Raw genomic sequence first — 19,502 nt, forward strand, 5'->3', positions numbered from 1 at the left:
AACCGTAATGAAAGTATGAGGAATTGAATTGAGGAGGAATTGGAATGATGAGAAGTCAGAATCAAATTCCTGTTGAAGCTGTTTACTTAAATGTTCTGGAATCGGAATAGAATTTCATAAAGCTGTTTACTAATTCAGCAGGATTGAAATATAAACCAATATGATTACTAAAATGCCCTTGTCCCAAAGCAAATATTTTATATACTTTTTTTTAATAAAATTTGATATAATATATAATAGTAAGAAAAAAAATTTTAATTGCTTTTTTATTTCATAGACACATTAAAATGCTTTTGTTTTTTTTTTTATTTTATATAAATTTAAGTATTTACTTTAATATTTAAATTTTCTCGCTCAAGTTGTAGTTTCTTCTTTTCGGCATATGCATGACGTTCTGCATAATGTGAATGAGCATGGAGTTGTGCACAATGTGAATGAGTATGAAAATAAAAAAAAGTAAGGAGTTGTGCATAATTAAACTAGGGTTAATGGATTTATAAAGGATAGCTTTGGAAATAAAAAAAAGCAAGTGAGGGAATAAAGGGAATAAAAGTGTCATTCTGATTGCCCAAACAATCAATAATTGGATTAACACCTATATCTAGGGAATCCAATTCCACCAATACAAGGAATTGAATTCCAAAATTTGTGTGGGCCCTACTGTTTTTTTTATTCCGCCATATTTAGTAAATACTGGAATACTTCGTAATCGGAATTCAATTTCACAATTTCATTCCGATTATGAATACGTAAACACGCCTTAAGAGATTAGGGTCCTCCCTTATGTTATTCACTTTTCAAGGATAACTAGAATCAAAATTATACAACTAAATCAAATTCTAAAAAATATAGAAACGTTTCGAGGCTGAGTTAGTAATTTCAATCTAAATAATATTATGTTCTAGTTCATATGCGTCTCCAAATTTTTGAACTCACCCAGAGATTATTGTCACATCCCGATTCAGGCTCCACCATATTCCGGACTCGATTCCACCGTAGCACGATATTATCCGTTTTTGGCCCCAACCACGCCCTCATTGTTTTGTTTTTGGGAACTCACACGAGAACTTCCCAGTGGATCACTCATCCTAGGATTGCTCTCGTCCGAACTCACTTAACTTCGATGGAACCCGAAGCCAGTGAGTTCCCAAAAGGTCTCGTCCTATATGGAGGTGGGCATGTACATATAAGGCATAGAGGATCCTGTCCCATGAACAAAGTGGGATGTAACATTATAGTTCATATATGGTTAAGAATATTTAACTCTTTTCTTAAGGTCTTACATTCGAATTTTCTATGTCCTAGCATTGCTTGTATAATATAAAAAGACACATAAATTTTTGTACAAGTATCTTTTTTATATTTAAGTAATTAAGTTTCATTTGCACAAGCCACTTAGTACGTACTACAGTCTAGTGGTATTCCTCTTCACTTATAAGTGAGAGGTCCTAAGTTTGATTTTCTCTAAAGGCGAATTTGAACCAAATTATTGATGGCCCTTCGTAAGGCGCCCACCTTTCTTCTTTAGTATAGGTAATATTGTTTGTTAAAAATAAAAAAATAAAAAAGTAAAAGTTTATTTTGCACAAATGGATAATTCTTTTGTGCCATTTTATATGCTAATCATTATTATATGCTTATTAAAATAGTGAAATATATATGTTGTAAATATTATTTATTATGTGGTTGTGCATTCTGATCACACTAGATGTGAAAAATTAACCTCACAAATTCCAAAAGTTGACTAACAAACAGTTTTCATGTGACAGATCGACATGATTTATGAAAGGTGATGAAACAAAATACCACAAAGTGGGACACACTGTGCTCAACTATGCATATATGCTTTGGGGACACCGACCTTCCTACCATTTTGCCAACATTTTTCACGTTGTTGCTTTCTACTTCTGCTTTACGTTCATTTATCATACAAAGGCATCCAATACACACGTCAATGAGATCATCCCAACTTCCAAGTTCTCCCAAGCAAGTTTTCAAAGCCCACAAGAAAATGATTTGTTCGGCCTTTGGGTAGTGGGGATCAATCTAATTGCCATTTATTTGAATTGGGCTCTAACAATTCTAGTATCGGACAAGAGAGAAGGAAAATTCAAATAGGGGACTTAAACGTTCTAAATATTAAAGCTACAGACCCTTCGTGCCAAGTTGTTTTCGGAACACTTTATTTAAAAAGCATAATATTAAACATGACTAGATCATAGTGTTTCTAGATCGACGACTAATTTCTCAAATCTGTTACTCTAGTGTTGAAATTTGGTAGGGTTTAAGGTACAAGAAAGGAGAAGTCATTCTCTACTCTTGCAATATCTTTATTCTAAAACTTAAGCTCACATTCAAACACAAAACAAGAGAAAGACTACGTCTAAAAGAGCACAAAATTAGGAAATTAAACTTAGTCTAAACTTTGTTGAGCACTGACTCATCTTGTGGTTTTCCATGAATTGATGAACTTCCATGTTGAGTTTCCGTGATCTGAGTTTCCTGCTCATAACCTTGGAGACCATTTCCCTTCTGATTTTCCATGATCTCAATTTCCTGCTCAGAGCCTTGGAGGTTGATGCCCTTGTACCACTTAGCACAAAACAAATAAACCACAAAATCCAAAGCTGCTAGAATTGCAATGAGGAAGTAGAATCTGTCCATGTGACCTTCATTCAGATTATTTGGGATCCAACCAGGGTCTCCACCTTTAGCTGTAAAATGCGTTACCATGTTAACCAGTAAGCTGCTCACATAGTTTCCGAGAGATATTGACGCCATGCATAGTGAACTTCCAAAGCTTTTAATACCATCCGGCGCTTGTCCATTGAAGAACTCAAGTTGTCCCACGTACATAAAAACTTCTGAAGCACCAACAAGAACATATTGTGGGATTTGCCAAAATATGCTTAGTGAGCTTATCTTCTCACCAGGTATCACACCTCTGAGCCTAGCAATTTCCGTGGCACCGGCCGCGACCATTGCCAACAATCCAATAATGAGCCCTACTCCCATTCTTTGAAGCTCAGATAAGCCTTTTGGGTTCCCACTTAACCGTCCGGCTAAAGGCACAAGGCACTGGCGGTATAGTCCAGTGCAGATAAGAACACTGCATATGTCAAATGCAGACATGCTGGCGGCTGGAAGGTGAAATTTTCCGATGTGGGATTCCATCACATCACCTTGCTCCACAAAAAGTGAAGCCATTTGTGTGAACACCACTGAGTAAATTATGGTGCAAAGCCAAATGGGTAGCATTTTTAGTACGCATTTCGCTTCCTCAACTTGAGTTACAGTGCACAGCCTCCACGGATTCTTTTCGGCTGCAGTTTGATCCTTCTCTGTTATTGTCGCTGCCTTGTCCAAAAACCTGACCAAATTAAGTAACAAAAAAAACTTGAAATATTGGGAAACTAATGAAACTATTAAATGAAAGCTGCTATTTGCACTCTTAAAATGTCATCTTCCACTCCTCGCATGACAAAATAAAAAAGATAAGAGTGCATGATGACATTTTTTTAAGAGCTAATAAAATTAACTCATATATATGTATACAGTTAAAGTGCAATATTACTTACATAATCTCATTACTGTGGAGAATTTTTCTACTCCCTTTGATTGCAGATTTTGTTCCTTCGAGCTCATACAGATTATCCGGGCTGGCTGGAGCAACTCTCAATTTTCTAAAAGCAGCCACAAAACCCTGAGCCACGCGTGGCAACGGGTTGCCACATGGTTTTATGTACCGATACCGAGGTGATGCCGCCAAATATGACACTAGGCCTAAGATAGCAGATCCTAATGACACCAGAAACCCCATAGTCCATAAACCTTTATCCTCATAGTAAACCAAGATGGTGTTTGAGAAAAGACATCCAACGTTGAGTGCGAAGTAGAAGTAAGCGAAGAAAGCTGCTTTCGAAGATTGTTGTTTGGGATCTTTCTCGTCGAATTGGTCTGCTCCAAATGTTGCAATAGTTGGTTGGTGGCCACCGTATCCAAGTGCTATTAGATATATTGATAGGTAAAAGAGAAAAACACCAACTTTGGATGTTGGTTGGCAGTAATTGCCTACACCGCCACAACCATGCGGATGGATCAGCCAGAGCCAAGACGTCAAGGATAATAGCCCCAAGCCCTGATTAGGGAGTATTAAGTTTTGTTATACATGTATGTTTCAAGAACAATACAAAAAATTCACTTGGAAATCTCAAAAGGTAAGTATATATTATAGAAAATTCTATTTCAATCATTGAAGAATATTACTTTTGGAATAAAATTGTGTATAAGATTAAAAACTAATTTTAGTCCTTAGTATTTGATTGTAACGATCAAATATTAATTAGGTTGTAGTACATTAATTATGGACGGGTACATAATTTCGGATCATAAGTTATAAATAATAACTATGGGAAGTTTTAGTAATAGGGACTTAAATTAGATTTATAAAATCATCTAGGTTAAAATTTAAAAAGAATCTTATTTAAACCCTAAAATCTAAAAAGCATACCAGCACAAGGATGACTTGAAAGATGGCGCATGTTAAGTAACGACCCCAATAGGAGTCACTGAGGAATGCTCCAAGCAGAGAGAACAAATAAACAGTTCCAGTCCATATGCTGACGTTGTTTGCCGCAGTGGCACTTTGTTGATCAAGAACTCTGATCAGAAACAAAACCAAATTCACTCCTACACCAAAGAAAGCTAGTGTTGCTAGGCCTTGATTCGCTGCACAGAATAAGAAATAACATGTACATTTATTCTTGATAATACTATTTGAAGCAAATCTCTCTCTCTCTCTCTCTCTCTCTCTCTCTCTAAATATATATATGCTAGGAAAATTAAGTGAATAGCATCGATGATGGGTACCTAGCAAGACAAGTGCAAGCTTCCATCCTCCCCTACTCTTTCCGACAGTTGGTTTGGATTCCTGAGTTACCTCATGGACGTTTCCAACCACAGCTTCTGCTACTTCTATGTCTCGGTTCATGGCCGTGCTTATCATCTGCCAGTTTTGCAGGGGATACTAAGTTAAATATGTGCTACTAGTAACAAATTAACTTTGAAGTTACATTACAAAATATATACATGAAACTAGATGAAAAATGTAGGATATACCAACCTTTTACGGAACTTGATCACTGCCCTTGAAATTGTTGAGCCGGACTCCGGTGATGGGGAAGAGCGTGGGTCGGTAATTACAAACGGCAATGTAGTAGGCCAATTCAAATAATTTGCCGGAAAACTAGAAAACACGAAAAACCCTTTTGTCATTTATGGTGGGAAGTTGAACAAGAAAATTTCACTCTAAAACAATGGCCCTTTAGCTAATTAGTCCCCTCTTTCAACCCAAAATCTCAATCCAAACTACTCGAAGAACCTCGAAAAATCATAATTCTGAAACCCTAATGCAGATTATATTTGGAGAGACTGTATATAACAGAAAATATATATATCGCAAGAGAACCAAAGAGAGAGTTCTTGATCAAAGAGAATCCAAAGACTTGAAGCTTCGTGTGAGATGTGAGAGTGTAACAAATGACTTATATATTTGAAGGCTTGGTGATGACAAACCAGATACATTCAGGCTTCAGTTACGGATTTCCCTAATAATACTCACATGTTTTCAGCTCTTATCCAATGACTGGTTCGAAGTTTCGGATCTTAGATTTTAGACCTAAAAATTAGGAGAGTTATTATATGCTTAAAATTTTAGTTAAGTTCGTGGACAAGTACAGGTTCATTACAATTAGGAATCAGCTTCTGTTTAGTAGTAACAAGTAGAGCCACATTCTGAACCACAAAACTGATTGTGAAATCCCCTACATTTCGGGGGAATCCTAACTTTTCTGTTCCACATATTCTTCTCTTCCACCTTAAAATAAAATATTCATTTACCGATAACTTAAAATAATTAAATCTAAAAAATTAAGTGAAGATATAGTGGAGAAAAATATTTTTTTAATTATATTTTTTTTTTTTCTTGTTAATAGACTTTATGAAGGAAATAGTACCTTAATTCCGCACCATTCTTACTTCAGGGAACTGATAAAATTTATAGCGTCAGACCACCCAACCAAAATGTATCAAGCATATATATATATATATATATATATATAGTGTGAAGTTTTGAGCTTTTGAGAGATGGATTCCAAACAGGTCACCAAAAAAAAAGAGAGAAAATAGATGGTTTTGATTTGGGTTGTTAGAGATGTATAGCAATATACGTACACACACACACACACACTCGGACTGAGATTCCAAACTGGATACAAACTGGATTCCAGAGAATTTTAGTCATGTCAGGATTGCATGGAGGTCTGGAACAATTACTATGCGCGCGTTACTGATCACCTCTTCATTGTGTTCAGATGGATACATGCGAAACTTCAACATATAAGTAGACATTAAGTTGGTTGGCATTTTTTTTTCTTTTAACAAACGATATTATTTACTTTAAAGAAATTTATTGGGCATCTTAATTATTGTGATTTGGGTTTCTTACATCTTGTTAAGATAGATTTTTCTTTCACATAACAGGTTGAACAGTAACTTTAATGTTAACAATCCTACCCTCCCTTCCTCTGCATCGTGCCTTTTCTGTGCGTCAACCTAAATGTTCTTGTCTCCCAACTTGATCTGTCCTTCGTCTCCCCTCGATCTCTCCCTCCCATCTGCCTGAAGCTTCGTAGCTGACACAGTGAGACGCCAACCCTCCCAACTTTGCCTTCGTCCTCCTCTGAGTCCTCTCTCTCTCTCAAAACCTATCTTCCTTCATCGCATCGGCCTACTTGCACAACTGTGACCTTTTCTTCCTTCAGATCTGAGGTGTCAGTGCCCGTTCACAAAACAAAGCACAAATTAGTGCCCAACTTTTTTTCATCCTGCTTATAATAAAAAGTTAAAATGGAGTACATATAGGATACACCGGTGCTAAAACGTTTTCTCAAGATATCTTCCAAAACATTGGGGTTGTTACTCTGTGGATGTTGTTCCCCCGGTGTGAAACAAGTTGATTCTGTAGTTTTACAAATATGCTAATCCCAAGTACCCCATCTCCATCATTGCATACGGGAATATAGAAAGTATAATGAGGAAAAGGCATGGCCAGAAGAATTGTGTGGTCACTGTTTCCGCTCCAAAGGGGGAAGGTTTAGATATTTAATTAAACCCTATGTCGTGAGGGAAGTGACCTATGCAAGGGATCCGGACAAAACTCATATTCGTATTATTGTAACACCTGTTGATGTACTTCATTGTTGGGTTGTATCTTCGTCAGGTGTCAAATGTGATGTTGTGGTGTGTAGCGGTAAAAATAAGGTATGATAATTATTTTTTGTAAGGATAATGTTATAGGAAGATTAAAATTTTAAACCAAATTTACAAATCAATGATGTGTCACTAATAAAAAAATAAACACGTTAATCAATCATTGAGCAATAATCTAACCATCAATAACTATATCATTTGATTTACGAAATTTGGTTTTAAAATTTTGGTTGTTTTGGCATTTACCCTTTCTGTAAAGTTCAAAGACCAACTTGTGAAGAAAGAAAACTGAAGATCAAAGTGGAAATACAATTAAAGCTCAAGGGCCAAAGTTGTAATTAACTACTTTTTCTTTTCTCTTTGACGATTGATACTCCGACTTCCACTCCGCTCCAGAATCCTCACTTCTCAGTTCTCACCCCTCACCGAAAAACACATCATACATTTCATAGGCGCCCTCTCTCTCTCTCTCTCTCTCTCTCTCTCTCTCTCTCTAACGAGCAAAGCTGATAAGAACGGGAGTCTTTCCAAATTCCAGCTCCGCTTTCTCTTTCCCAATTTAAAAATACACAGGTTTTGCTGTTTCCGCTCTCCACATTGGCGCTCTCAGTTGCAAAAAGGTAAGAAATTGATGTTGCATTCATCTTTTGGAATAGCTACTTCTATTACTGCTGGGGTTGCTGTTCCGATCAATTATTTGGGTGCTGATATTTATATGAAATGTAGTTAAAGTTTGAATTTTTCTCAGATTTGAGATAATGGTGTTGAAATTTACTGGGGGTTTGTTTAAGTTAGAGAAGGGTTTTACTGTTCTAGTTCTCTGATTATTTTTTTTTTGTTCTAAAAGTTTCTGGCTTTAGCTTCAATAGCGGATTTTTGTGTCTAAATTTTCTGGGTTCGGCTTACTTTTAGAAGTTTTGGACTTTCTGCGAAAGGGTTTTGTGTATCTTAATGTAAAAACCAGCATTTTGGTGGAAATCCAGGATCCTTTATAATGTTCGAAAGTATTCTGTTTTCGAGACCCTACTGCAAGTTTTCTTGCGCTTCGCGGTTTTATGGATGTTAATTATGTTTTAGTGTATTGTGTAGATCTCTGTTCTCCTTAGTGAGATTGCAATTATCGGATATGGCAACAACTGCTGCTTCCAGCCTGCAAATGGCAACTGCCAGACCCTGCATTTCTTCTTCTTCTCGAAGAGCTTTCGGGTCAAGTTCTAAAATGCTTAATGGAAATTTTAAGGGGGCTTCATGGTCCAAGCTTTCGAGTACATGTCATACATCATCTGTACAATCTTTCCAACGTTGCTTCACATCATCATCTATGAAAATGGATAAGTTTGTTACAAGGGCAATGGCTGGAGCTAGTGAAAACAAGCCTGTCTCGGGGTTGCCAATTGATTTGAAAGGTTAATTTCTTTTTCTATCTATCTGATTTCACACTCTTGCTTCACTACTTGTTCGTGTTAAGTTACTTCCTTCATCTTTAATAAAATGGACTCGTGTTTTCATGTTGCAGAAGCTCATATTGGAGATTTCTGTCTTGTAATTTACTTTATGTCATACTTTGTGGTAATGGGTTTTTTCCAAATGAAAATGTATTGCAATAAAGAAAGCAGAAAATTCGTACCTACTTATCATAAAGAAGCTATTGGTTCTCTTTTGAGATAATTACTCTTGATTTGGAATCTCGGATGCATTCACTTGGAAGAGGTGATGGAATCTATAGCCAATGTACTTGAAGGAATAACATCACTCTCAAGATGATGTTTATTAGATCTTGTTTAGCTATATTTAAATGGCGATGGTTAATATGCAGAATTTATTCCTTTAATTGTAAGCTTTTAGATTGTTGCTCAACTGGAATATTGCATATATTCCCAGGTCCATATGCCAAGTAGGCTTGCAATTTGATGAGCAAATACCTTCCCAACTAAATATGTACGTGCTTTGTGCAGGAAAGAGAGCATTTATTGCTGGTGTAGCAGATGATAATGGATATGGTTGGGCAATCGCAAAATCTCTAGCTGCTGCAGGTGCTGAAATCCTTGTGGGAACGTGGGTGCCTGTAAGTTTATTGGCCCAATCTCGAGGTCTTTATATCTTCCTTTATCTTCTGCATTTTTACTGACTACGATGAGTCTATGTGCAGGCTTTGAACATTTTTGAGTCCAGCCTGCGACGTGGAAAGTTTGATGAATCACGCGTGTAAGATGTTTGATCTGGTTTTAATCCTGTTAGCCAATAAATTTGGCAAAAGGTTTCTAAATTTCTAACTAGATAATTGATACTACAGGTTACCAGATGGTTCTTTAATGGAGATTACCAAAGTATATCCCCTAGATGCTGTGTTTGACAACCCTGAGGATGTTCCCGAGGAGGTAAAGGAGAGAAATAAATAGTTTATATTAATAAAAGATGAAAATGATTTGATAAATTTAATGTGTTTCGGCGTAATTTCATGCAGATCAAAACAAATAAGCGCTATGCAGGTTCCAGTAATTGGACTGTCCAGGTATAAATTAAATTTCATATTTGCTTCTAAATGTTTGTAGAAAAACTTTACGGTGCATGTTGGAGCTTGTGACCAGTTTTCAGCTTAAATATACAGACCGCAGACTTTTCTAAACTACATGTTTTTACTTGAATCTTGCTTTTATGTTTGCAGGAAGCCGCTGAATGTGTGAAAAATGATTTTGGCAGCATTGACATTCTTGTGCATTCGCTTGCAAATGGACCGGAGGTACAATAGTAACCTTAATAGATTTTCTATTCTCTGTCTTCTTGACACATACTAAGTTATCTCTTAAATAGGTTGTTAAACCTCTGTTGGAGACGTCCAGAAAAGGATATCTCGCTGCTATTTCTGCATCGAGTTATTCCTATGTTTCTTTACTCAAGCATTTCCTCCCAATAATTAATCCAGGCAAGGTTCCACGTTCACCTATCCACTATTTTTTTCCTTCTTTTACTAAGCGCAAAACTGAGCTCAGTGGCGTTCTAGGCATATAGCTGACCCCACTTAGTGGGATAAGACTTTGTTGTTGTTGTACATGTGTGTTTTTCAAATTAACATAACCTTTTGGTTACAGGTGGTTCTTCAATTTCTCTTACATATATTGCTTCCGAGCGGATCATTCCCGGGTATACATTTCACCGTTTGTGGATGGAGTTACGTTTCTAATATGTTGTGATGAGGGATTTTTATATTATCTTTTGTAGATATGGTGGAGGTATGAGCTCTGCAAAAGCTGCTCTTGAGAGTGATACTCGAGTGAGTTTTTCTTCCATGCACTTGTACCTTATCCCACTTTCGTTTTCCTTCCAAGAAGTCTTTTGACATATCTTGGCATTGTTCAGGTGCTTGCTTTCGAAGCGGGAAGAAGAAAGGGAATTAGAGTCAACACAATATCTGCTGGTACCGTACATTATTCCTTTTCGTTTGGATTACGTTAAACTGGAATGCTTTTGGATCAACCACGTTTGTTTACATACTCTGTTAAGATGACCAAGTTAAGCTTCAAGTTCTGTTTTTTAACTTCAGGTCCACTAAGAAGCCGTGCTGCAAAAGCGATTGGATTCATTGATATGATGATTGACTACTCATCAGCCAATGCACCTCTAGAAAAAGAACTATCCGCAGGTGATTTGCCAGTCTCTAGTCTTCGATTCTCTTTTGCTTTTCCGTTATTATAGATACTAAAGTCACAAATCTCATTAAACAGATGAAGTAGGAAACACAGCTGCTTTCTTGGCATCACCTTTGGCCTCTGCCATTACCGGCGGTGTTATATACGTAGACAATGGTTTGAACGCAATGGGTGTCGGAGTTGACAGCCCAATTTTTGAGAACCTCAACATTCCGAAGGCTCAGCACTGACGATGGTTGGCTGGCTGGCTGGCTGAACGGTAATCCAAAGTGATCATTGTACCGTAGACTACTAAATGCAGTTAGTTTTGCCACCCAACTCCCCAAGTCACTGAATCACCGATGTCTTGGCCAATGGCCCCCATTTTGGCATGAGAGAAATTTTACGGCAGGGACTAAGAGTTTCCGACAACCTCAATTCAAAATGTGTTTTAACTCAAAATTTTGTGTTTGATACTGGATTATGCTTGTTAGTACTTGTCTATAAATTGAGCAGCTCAAATTTAAGGGTTTTGTACTACAGATGCAGTTGTGTTAAGGAGAGTGCTAGCAACCTTTGCACTAACCTTTGTATTTCGACCATTTCAATTTTTCAGCATGCATGCACCGTTTTTTCTTTCGAAAGAGAGAACCTACACTACTTTAATCTGCATGGAGCGGGGCTCGAACGTAGACCAAGAGGAAGGTTGCCTGATTGACATTTGCTAACGGATTGTACCATTAATAAATAAGGATGAGGAAAATACCCGCAGATACTAGTATCCGCGGGTAATGACCCATCCCTGTAGTCAATGTCCATAACAAATACGTCAAAGCAAAAAGGTTTAAGTCCATCCTAATGCAGAGGATATTGATATGGGCTTTTCTTTTGTCTAAATGTGAGAAGGAACGTATTATACAAGAAGCCCACACTCCTACAATCTGAATGTAGGAGAATGTCAATGGACTCAAAAATGATCGCACAGCAGTGTCAAAACCTAACTTAAATACTGCCACTGCAGGACAGATTTCTAACTGGAAGTCTAATCATCCTAATCCGGAATATACATTTTAGGACACAAAAGATATTCAGCAGGTAACTGAACAAAATAAACCTGCATAAACAGCGGTGATCGGGCAAAGTCCATATCTGAATTAAAGCTTGCGCTTAGACCTGCGAAAGATGTTAGTTCCAGTAGCTTCATCGTTTTCAGGGGATTCTTCTGCAATAGATTCTTCCAGCACAACCCGGCCACGGTTTCTAGAGAGTTTTCGAATCGGGGTTGGGGGTAAGGCTGTTTGGGAACCAGATGATGCTGGTTCCTCTTGAGAGGTACGTGTAGAGTTTGGTGGGGATCTATGAGGCATCAGCTCCTCACCAACAGGCAAACTATCCATCATTACCTGCAAGTAAGAAAGTATGTCTTTTGAGGACTGAAGATGGAGCATGAAAAAGGATGCAAATACGAGAGTCATACACATAATACAAGACATTAAACAAAACAATAACAGTGAAGGAATGATCACTATGACATACCTTCCAGTCCTTGAAATCAAATCGGAACACAAAATGGTGGTAAGTGACCTTCCGTGATGCCACGTCCTCGGCGGAAGGAGCATTCCTAGGTGCTGAAAAGAGAGAAAGAATGATTGAATAAGCCAAACGCATGGATACTAAAACACAAATGTAAACTAGAGAGGGGTTGTTTCAGTTGGGCTATCTTTGATTTGTTATATTCTACTTACAAACAATATGAAAGTCATTTGCATCTACAGATAATTCAGCTCGGCCATCTTTGACTAAGAATGACAGTGCAAATAAGTTCTCCACCGTCTGCGCAAAAGAATTTCTGTTTAACATCAAAGCCTCAAGTCGACTCCGCTTTTTCCTTCTTAGAATGTCAAATATCGTTGACATGTTCTTGTCAGTATCAGTTTTCTCTTCCGTCTGAGTATCATCTATCTGTTCCATAAACCACAAAGGAGTGATAACGTCAGAAAAATCCATACAACTTGAAGGCGACGTTCCTAAAAACAAATGAAGAACAAAACTACATCAGCTTTACAACCATTTTAGCTCTACTCTAACCCTGAATATCAATAACACCGCATTTCCCATAGAACACACCCGATACAATCGACAACCAGCTTTACCTCATCAGGCCTATCGGTTGTGGTAGGCTTCACACGTTTACTGCGAACCACAGCCTTCCTTTGCTTCAACTCGGTACTCATGGGTCCAAGCCTAAGGAAAAAAGAACATAACCATGAGTGAATTAGAACTTTATATACGAACAATGCAACGGTGAACTAAAAATCTTTACAACAAGGCAATCATTGGAAACAAGTAACGACTTACATAGTGCAACAACCATGAGCGCTCTTGAAAATGGGCAAAACAGAAAACCCAATTCCCTTCCAATTAACCGTGACGTGGTCATCCCCTCCTCTCGGTTGGCTAAAATTGCTAAGCAAAGCGGTAACAAAGTCCGACGGGCTAATCCCGGCACTGGACTGTGACTTAACAGAGATCCACAATGTGTTTGTTATGTCCAGCAGTGCCTCTGCGTCTGCTACTTGTTCCCTTGGCTTCTGAACTGAAAAATCCCCAAATGGACAACCCAAATTTTACCATCAAAATTATAGCTCCAAAGAACAGAAGTTTCATCTGTTTTTTCCTTTCACATTTACTCAATCTTCTCAGTAATCCACAACACATCAAAAGGAAAATAAAAATTATAAAATAAATTAAAGTAATTATTTTTCTGATAAAAATTCAAAATTTATGTTATGAATTTTCAAAAACAAAAAATGCAATACCTTGCTCATGCAATTTCTCGACTTTATTGATGAGAAGTCCGAACTTCTCCAAATCCGAACACATCAAATCATCTCTTTTCTCTGCAAGAACAAAGAAATAAAATTTGAAATTATTGAAATTAAAAATCCAAACTTTATTTATTTACTTCCGGAATATATGCATTTGCGATAGGCAGAAATTGCATACCACTGATGAGGTTCTTGACGGCGAGATAGTCGGACCGCAGTGCCCGCCGCCTGACTGCTTCCTGCTCACTCGGGATCGCCGACTCGTCATCGACTCGGTCGCCGGCGTTGACCTTCTCACGCTTCATGGCTCTGAGCTGCGCGGCCTCGTCAACGCCTCGGGTTTGACTCGCGCTCCGTTCGCGCTTCGCTGACGTGGGCATCGCGCCGGAATCCTCGGAGAATCGAGCGGATTTCGACTCTTTGAGAAAAACCCTGAACTTGAAAAGCTTGGATGAGAGAGAGAGAGAGAGAGAGAGAGAGAGAGGGGTTCTGGAAAATTTTGAAAAAACTGGGGAAGGAAAGAGGGAAGCTGTGAATTGAAATGAAGTTTGAGTTGGTTAAAAGATGGGGAATTTTTGGGAACTGGATTTCAAAAAGTCGGTCCTTTTCCCGCTCTACTCTCAAATGCTGATCGAAAAAAATTTCGGTTTTTTATCGTTTTGTTTTTTTGAGTTTTGGGGATTTTATGTGGTTCGATTCGACTAATAACGTGTTTACGTGTCCATAATCGAAATCAAAACAAGAAGTTAATTCTGATTACAGAGAATTGAACCGTTTATTAATTTTAGAGGAATCAAAAGTGTGGTGGGACCCACACGAAAGAGGGAATCCAACTCCCCAAAAATTGAAGGAATTGAAATCCCTATATGGATGTGGTATTTAAGTTCCGGGAGATTGAGGTAATGGGAATGCATTTTTCCTGCCTATTATGCCCTCTGATTATTTTTATAATTTCAAGTCTACCACTCAACTCGCCACTCCCCACCCTCCTTGCGCACTCTGCTTCATGCGGCATACCTCACCTTCCAGTTCCACCTCCCGGTGCGACCTTCACTACCCAACCCACCAACTCACCCCCATGCGACCTTCACTACCCAACCTACCAGCTCAAGAACCCCATCCACATATCCCGAAACCGGATTCAAAAATCAATCACCCAAATCCTGAAAATAAACAATTCAAACTAGACCGAAACCCACAGATGCGGGGAAGCAATCACTCAAAAACCCAAAAAAATTCTGAAATACTTTGCAGGGAGAAGTGGTGGCGGCTATGGGGTAGGGTGAGTGGGGAAGATGGAGGTGAGGACAGGGATAAAAGATATGAAAAATTGCAAGGAGAGAGGAGTATTCTATTCAACTGGGTTTGAATATGGGCATTATTGATACCACGGTCTCCTCGAGGAAGAAAAGAGAATTGTGGCTCTGGTGAAGAGCACTGGTACTTCCAAGGGAAGCACCGAAGCAGGGAAGGATGAGATTTGCAGAGATTTTCTAATAAATTTGTATACAAATTTAATTTTTTTCGAAGAAGGGCATTATAGTAATTACACTGATTTTCATTCTGATTCAGGTGAATTAGTAAACAACTTATATGAATTCAGTGGTATTTTTATTCCGATTCCAGAATATTTAAGTAAACAGCTACAACATAAATCCGATTCTGATTCCTTCTGATTTTAATTCCTCCTCAATTCAATTCCTCCTCAATTTAATTTCTTTTATTTTGATTTCGATTACGTAAACCGGCCAAGTGTATATTACGAGAGTCTCATTCCGACTAATTGTCCGGTTAAATGGTCTTAACGAAATCCTAAAAAGCAGAAGACTACTAAGACCTTTTCTTCTTCCGATCGTGTCCTCTTCCCGCTGGACGACCTTGTCGAGTAGACAAACATATATGATATATGATCAAACAAAAAGCTGAAATTGTGAAGAATTTTGAGAATACACTTGAAAATTTGCAAGCACAGAAGAATTCTAAGAGTTAAAAATCAAATATAATTTATTTAGAACCTATCGCCATTGAAACTTTAATTTTTTTTGTCAGGTCGCAACGTTGATATATTTAAAACTTAAAAAAATTTGTAAAATAATATGAATGTTGTAAAAGTTATGGAAATGAATGCCCACATGTTTTAGCTAAAAATGAAAAGTGATGAAGAATTAATAATAGTAGCGTTGTTGCTGTTGTATGATATTTTTCAACAAACACTCATTTTACTTTTATGATTCTTCACGGATATAACTCTATATAAAGAGCATTTTGCGTATAATCACAACACACAACAGAAAAGGAAACAATGAAAGCAATAATATCAATATATCTCCCTTCCTCTCTTTACTTGTAATTTTTTTGTGTTATAGTTATGAAAATAAAACAGTATGATACATTGCACGCACTTCGCTCTTATCTCTAGCACAAATGTTATCTCTTTCACTTTTGCCGATTTATAACAATGAAATCTATAAATTTTGATACCATGTGAGCATTCACATCATCCATGTTAGCTTTTCTACTTTTTGTAATGGGATGTTGTTGTCTAACAGTTACATGTTGTCGTCGTACATGTTGTCACTGCTGGACAATAACAATTTGAATTTCAAATTACTCAATTCATTGTTGTATAATAAGTTTCAAATAATTATATGCGACGCATTTCTAGAAAATTTTGATATGTATACAATAAATCATTACAATAAATAATTTGATTATAGATGAAATATAAGAATGACAAAAAATAGCAGTATAAATATATTATCTAATTTTATTACTGTTGTTAGACGTGAGTTACGTACATTAACTTCTATTGTAGACTTTTGCATGTTAAAAACTCTATATAAAGAACATGCAATTACTATCAAAAACATCAAAGCATAAGTTAATTATACAAGTTTCTCTCACTTCTCTCCTTGTGTATTCATTTCCCTTGTGTGATACATACACAAGTAAAGAAAACAAATAGAGTGATAAGTTGATATCGTTCCACTTCAAACTCTAGCTCAGGTTTTCTCACATTTTTGTTTATTTAAAAATTAATATTTTTTTTTTTTTTTCCTTTTTAAAAAGAGGATTAGCTCGTGACTTAGCTATGACATTCCACCCTTCTAAAAATTGGGAAGATCATGCATAATGTAGTTCTTAATAAAAATGAAATTTGAGTGACTATATAAGATTAAGTTTAATAATTATTCCAACGTAAGATTATTGATTCATATGATGAATCTTTGTATTCACTCGTATTGCCTTTTCAATATATAACTATACATGTTCATGAAACTTATGTTGCCAAGAAGGCTTGGCGCATATTTAATACCAAAAATGACATTTTTTATGTGTAAATTCCACTAACACACAATCTACGATTTAAGAGATTTATGTAAAGTACTACACCCATGGTGGTGGAGTGAGGAGTTTTACAGAGTCTCCAAACTTATATGATACAGAGTATTATCTAAAGATAAAATTCTAAACCAAGAATATGAGGGAAATTAACACATCTTAGAGCCAATTAATACATGACTTTGGACTTCTGAAAATATGTTTTATACGAATTGATATGTTATGGGTCAAATAAACATTGACATTCCAATGTAAAGTTACGTTAACTCGAGTAATTTTTTAAGTCCCAAAAAACAACTTTTAAGATATGCCAACAAAAAATAAGAATATTCCCACTTACATGCCTACCTTGCGGGGGTTTTTAACCCCTGTAATAGTAGCGGATCCAGAAAATAATATTAGGGGGGTCAGCAAGGATAGCGCGCATCACGCAAATTTTTTTTAACAGAAATAGCATGCATATCGTCATTTCATCGAGTCTTGGTTGGCCTAAAGTCATTTGGAAAAGCATACTGCACACTTGTTAATGCCTCATTTGTATGGGTAACTAACATGTTCCAAGATTGCTCCCATATGAATGTTTAACAAAGAAACACACTTATCTTGAACACACTAACGTTGTTTGATATCATTGCATCTCATTGATATGTTTGTCCAAGAATGATGATATTTTGTTATTCTCTGAGATCACCATTTCATTTACTTCGCATTTTTGGATAATTTTTTACTTGGTTCTTTTTTTCTGCCTACAATTGTAATCACAACCAACAAACAAGCCAGAGGTAAATAATAATAGGACTAGACTGTAAAGGTACAACACCTCTCTAATGCATTTTATCAAGCAATTGAAGGGCATATATGAAGGGCAACTCTAACCTTTAAATGGACAGCATCCAAGTCATCCATGAACATTCATCAAAGTTCAGAGGGTCAGCACTCAAGTTTTCCTTGGACATTTACTGTGTTCGGGGGGATCAACTTACCCCCCCCCCCCCCCCCCCCCCCCAATGCATCCGCCCTTGCCCTGTAACCAATGTTTCACAATCAAGAGTGGAGATAAATCCTCCAGTTAGCTAGGTAGGTGAAACCTCATCCAGGTTTTGTAAAGGTTAAATGTTGATGGTGCTTGGAGTGAGAAAAGAAAGTTCGGTGGTTTGGGTGTTGTAATTCGTTACTGTCAGGGGGGCTTCTGTTGCAACTCAGGATCGCTGGAGCTTTGGTACGGGCACTACTCGTCACCAAGCTAAAGGAACTGCACACCGTTTAGCTCGCCATAGTCTTCACATGAATACTACCTCCTGTACTTGGTTTGAGGAGCCGCCTAATTTCATTTCGAATTTACCAGTTTCTGATTGTAATTGACTGTGGCAACTTTTTGTTTGCCTGCTGACTACTACCGTTGCTTTCAAAAAAAAATTTGACACTTTATTCTCTTATTCTTATCGCATCTAAAACAACCAAATTTCATATAATAAAATTTTGTCCTAGTATGCATTAAGGCAAATGTCTTTTAACTATAATTCGTACAATATCAAATTTTCATTTTCTCTAAAACATGGCCAAGAGCTTAGGAATAATGTCCCGAGGTCGAGAAATCCTAACAATATTAATTATCAAGAATTGCGTACTTTTTTTTAGGAGGATTCTCTTCCCTCCTAATCTCTCTCCTATTCTCTCCTCTCTCCACCTGAACAATTACGATTAAACCACGTCAACACTTAAAATCGATTTTTTATTTTTATTTTTATATAGACAAAAGGACAAAAACCAATGTGTGAGAAGAAGGGAAATAAGGAGATGAGATAAGAATAAAAGGGGAGAGAATCATACTCCTACTTTTTCTTTCTTTAAAGAAATGTCTAATTATGGTAGATGAACTATTGTGGATTTGAAATGGCTCAATTCAGTAATATGTAATAAATTTCAAACAACTATGTACAACAAATCACTAGAAAATTTTGACATTTGTCAACCATGCATAAGGTAATACAAGGTATAATGAAGATCACGCGAGTGGATAAGATTAGAGTTTAATTACTATAATACCCTTATCATAAATTAATACTAGTTTACTAAATTTTGATCACTAAACTACCCTTAATTTGTAATTGAATTACTACTGTACCATCATTGTTTGTCATATATTTCTTTGTTTGTAATACTAAAATAGAAACTTATGTGTATTATTGGTATTATTTTTAAGCAATTAAACTATAAACATTAGTTCATGCTTAATTTTATTTTTAAATTTATCAAAAGACAATTAATTTCATAATTCAACCTCAACGCAATGACAAATGAGCCAAAAGACACCTATCAATTATTGCTAACTTAAACTTTATTTCTATAGAAGTTCCTTCGTAAACCTAGTTAGAATCTTGTTCTAGGCTACATTTGACATCCGCTACTTCCAAATCTTGAATTCATGTTCTCATCG

General features: G+C 36.8%; 3 protein-coding genes across 3 annotated transcripts; 1 reads left to right on the top strand and 2 right to left on the bottom strand.

The window, feature by feature from the left end:
• Positions 1–2,418: 2,418 nt before the first annotated feature.
• On the bottom strand, positions 2,419–5,005 carry LOC137716602 (protein NRT1/ PTR FAMILY 7.1-like). The gene is made up of 4 exons (XM_068456048.1): positions 4,870–5,005; positions 4,511–4,728; positions 3,579–4,138; positions 2,419–3,370 (listed from the first exon to the last, which is right to left on the bottom strand). The coding sequence occupies exons 1-4, from the start codon at positions 5,003–5,005 to the stop codon at positions 2,419–2,421; spliced, it is 1,866 nt and encodes a 621-aa protein (XP_068312149.1).
• Positions 5,006–7,594: 2,589 nt separating this feature from the next.
• Positions 7,595–11,435, top strand: LOC137716187 (enoyl-[acyl-carrier-protein] reductase [NADH], chloroplastic-like). Its single transcript, XM_068455598.1, has 13 exons — positions 7,595–7,889; positions 8,359–8,675; positions 9,225–9,334; positions 9,419–9,474; positions 9,563–9,647; positions 9,734–9,781; positions 9,935–10,009; positions 10,081–10,192; positions 10,359–10,410; positions 10,489–10,540; positions 10,627–10,684; positions 10,811–10,909; positions 10,992–11,435. Exons 2-13 carry the CDS (start codon positions 8,396–8,398, stop codon positions 11,144–11,146), a joined length of 1,182 nt encoding a protein of 393 aa, XP_068311699.1. The 5' UTR covers positions 7,595–7,889; positions 8,359–8,395; the 3' UTR covers positions 11,147–11,435.
• Positions 11,436–11,532: 97 nt separating this feature from the next.
• LOC137716188 (non-structural maintenance of chromosomes element 4 homolog A-like) lies at positions 11,533–14,363 on the bottom strand. Its single transcript, XM_068455599.1, has 7 exons — positions 13,902–14,363; positions 13,715–13,795; positions 13,254–13,491; positions 13,049–13,139; positions 12,641–12,857; positions 12,432–12,523; positions 11,533–12,298 (listed from the first exon to the last, which is right to left on the bottom strand). Exons 1-7 carry the CDS (start codon positions 14,101–14,103, stop codon positions 12,050–12,052), a joined length of 1,170 nt encoding a protein of 389 aa, XP_068311700.1. The 5' UTR covers positions 14,104–14,363; the 3' UTR covers positions 11,533–12,049.
• Positions 14,364–19,502: the final 5,139 nt, after the last annotated feature.

Source organism: Pyrus communis, chromosome 14 (genome assembly GCF_963583255.1).
Source record: "Pyrus communis chromosome 14, drPyrComm1.1, whole genome shotgun sequence".
In the NCBI taxonomy this organism is placed as follows: domain Eukaryota; kingdom Viridiplantae; phylum Streptophyta; class Magnoliopsida; order Rosales; family Rosaceae; genus Pyrus; species Pyrus communis.

Bases quoted from the DNA above. Each gene is read 5' to 3' on its own strand.
- LOC137716602 (XM_068456048.1), bottom strand. From the start codon at position 5,005: ATGATAAGCACGGCCATGAACCGAGACATAGAAGTAGCAGAAGCTGTG. The intron at 4,729-4,869 runs GTACCCATCATC...TATTCTGTGCAG, and splicing joins GCTTGCACTTGTCTTGCTAG to CGAATCAAGGCCTAGCAACA. The intron at 4,139-4,510 runs GTATGCTTTTTA...CTCCCTAATCAG, and splicing joins TTCAAGTCATCCTTGTGCTG to GGCTTGGGGCTATTATCCTT.
- LOC137716187 (XM_068455598.1), top strand. From the start codon at position 8,396: ATGGCAACAACTGCTGCTTCCAGCCTGCAAATGGCAACTGCCAGACCC. The intron at 9,335-9,418 runs GTAAGTTTATTG...GTCTATGTGCAG, and splicing joins TTGTGGGAACGTGGGTGCCT to GCTTTGAACATTTTTGAGTC. The intron at 10,193-10,358 runs GCAAGGTTCCAC...TTTTGGTTACAG, and splicing joins CCTCCCAATAATTAATCCAG to GTGGTTCTTCAATTTCTCTT.
- LOC137716188 (XM_068455599.1), bottom strand. From the start codon at position 14,103: ATGCCCACGTCAGCGAAGCGCGAACGGAGCGCGAGTCAAACCCGAGGC. The intron at 13,796-13,901 runs GTATGCAATTTC...TTGTTCTTGCAG, and splicing joins CGTCAAGAACCTCATCAGTG to AGAAAAGAGATGATTTGATG. The intron at 12,299-12,431 runs GTATGTCATAGT...TCTTACTTGCAG, and splicing joins TTGATTTCAAGGACTGGAAG to GTAATGATGGATAGTTTGCC.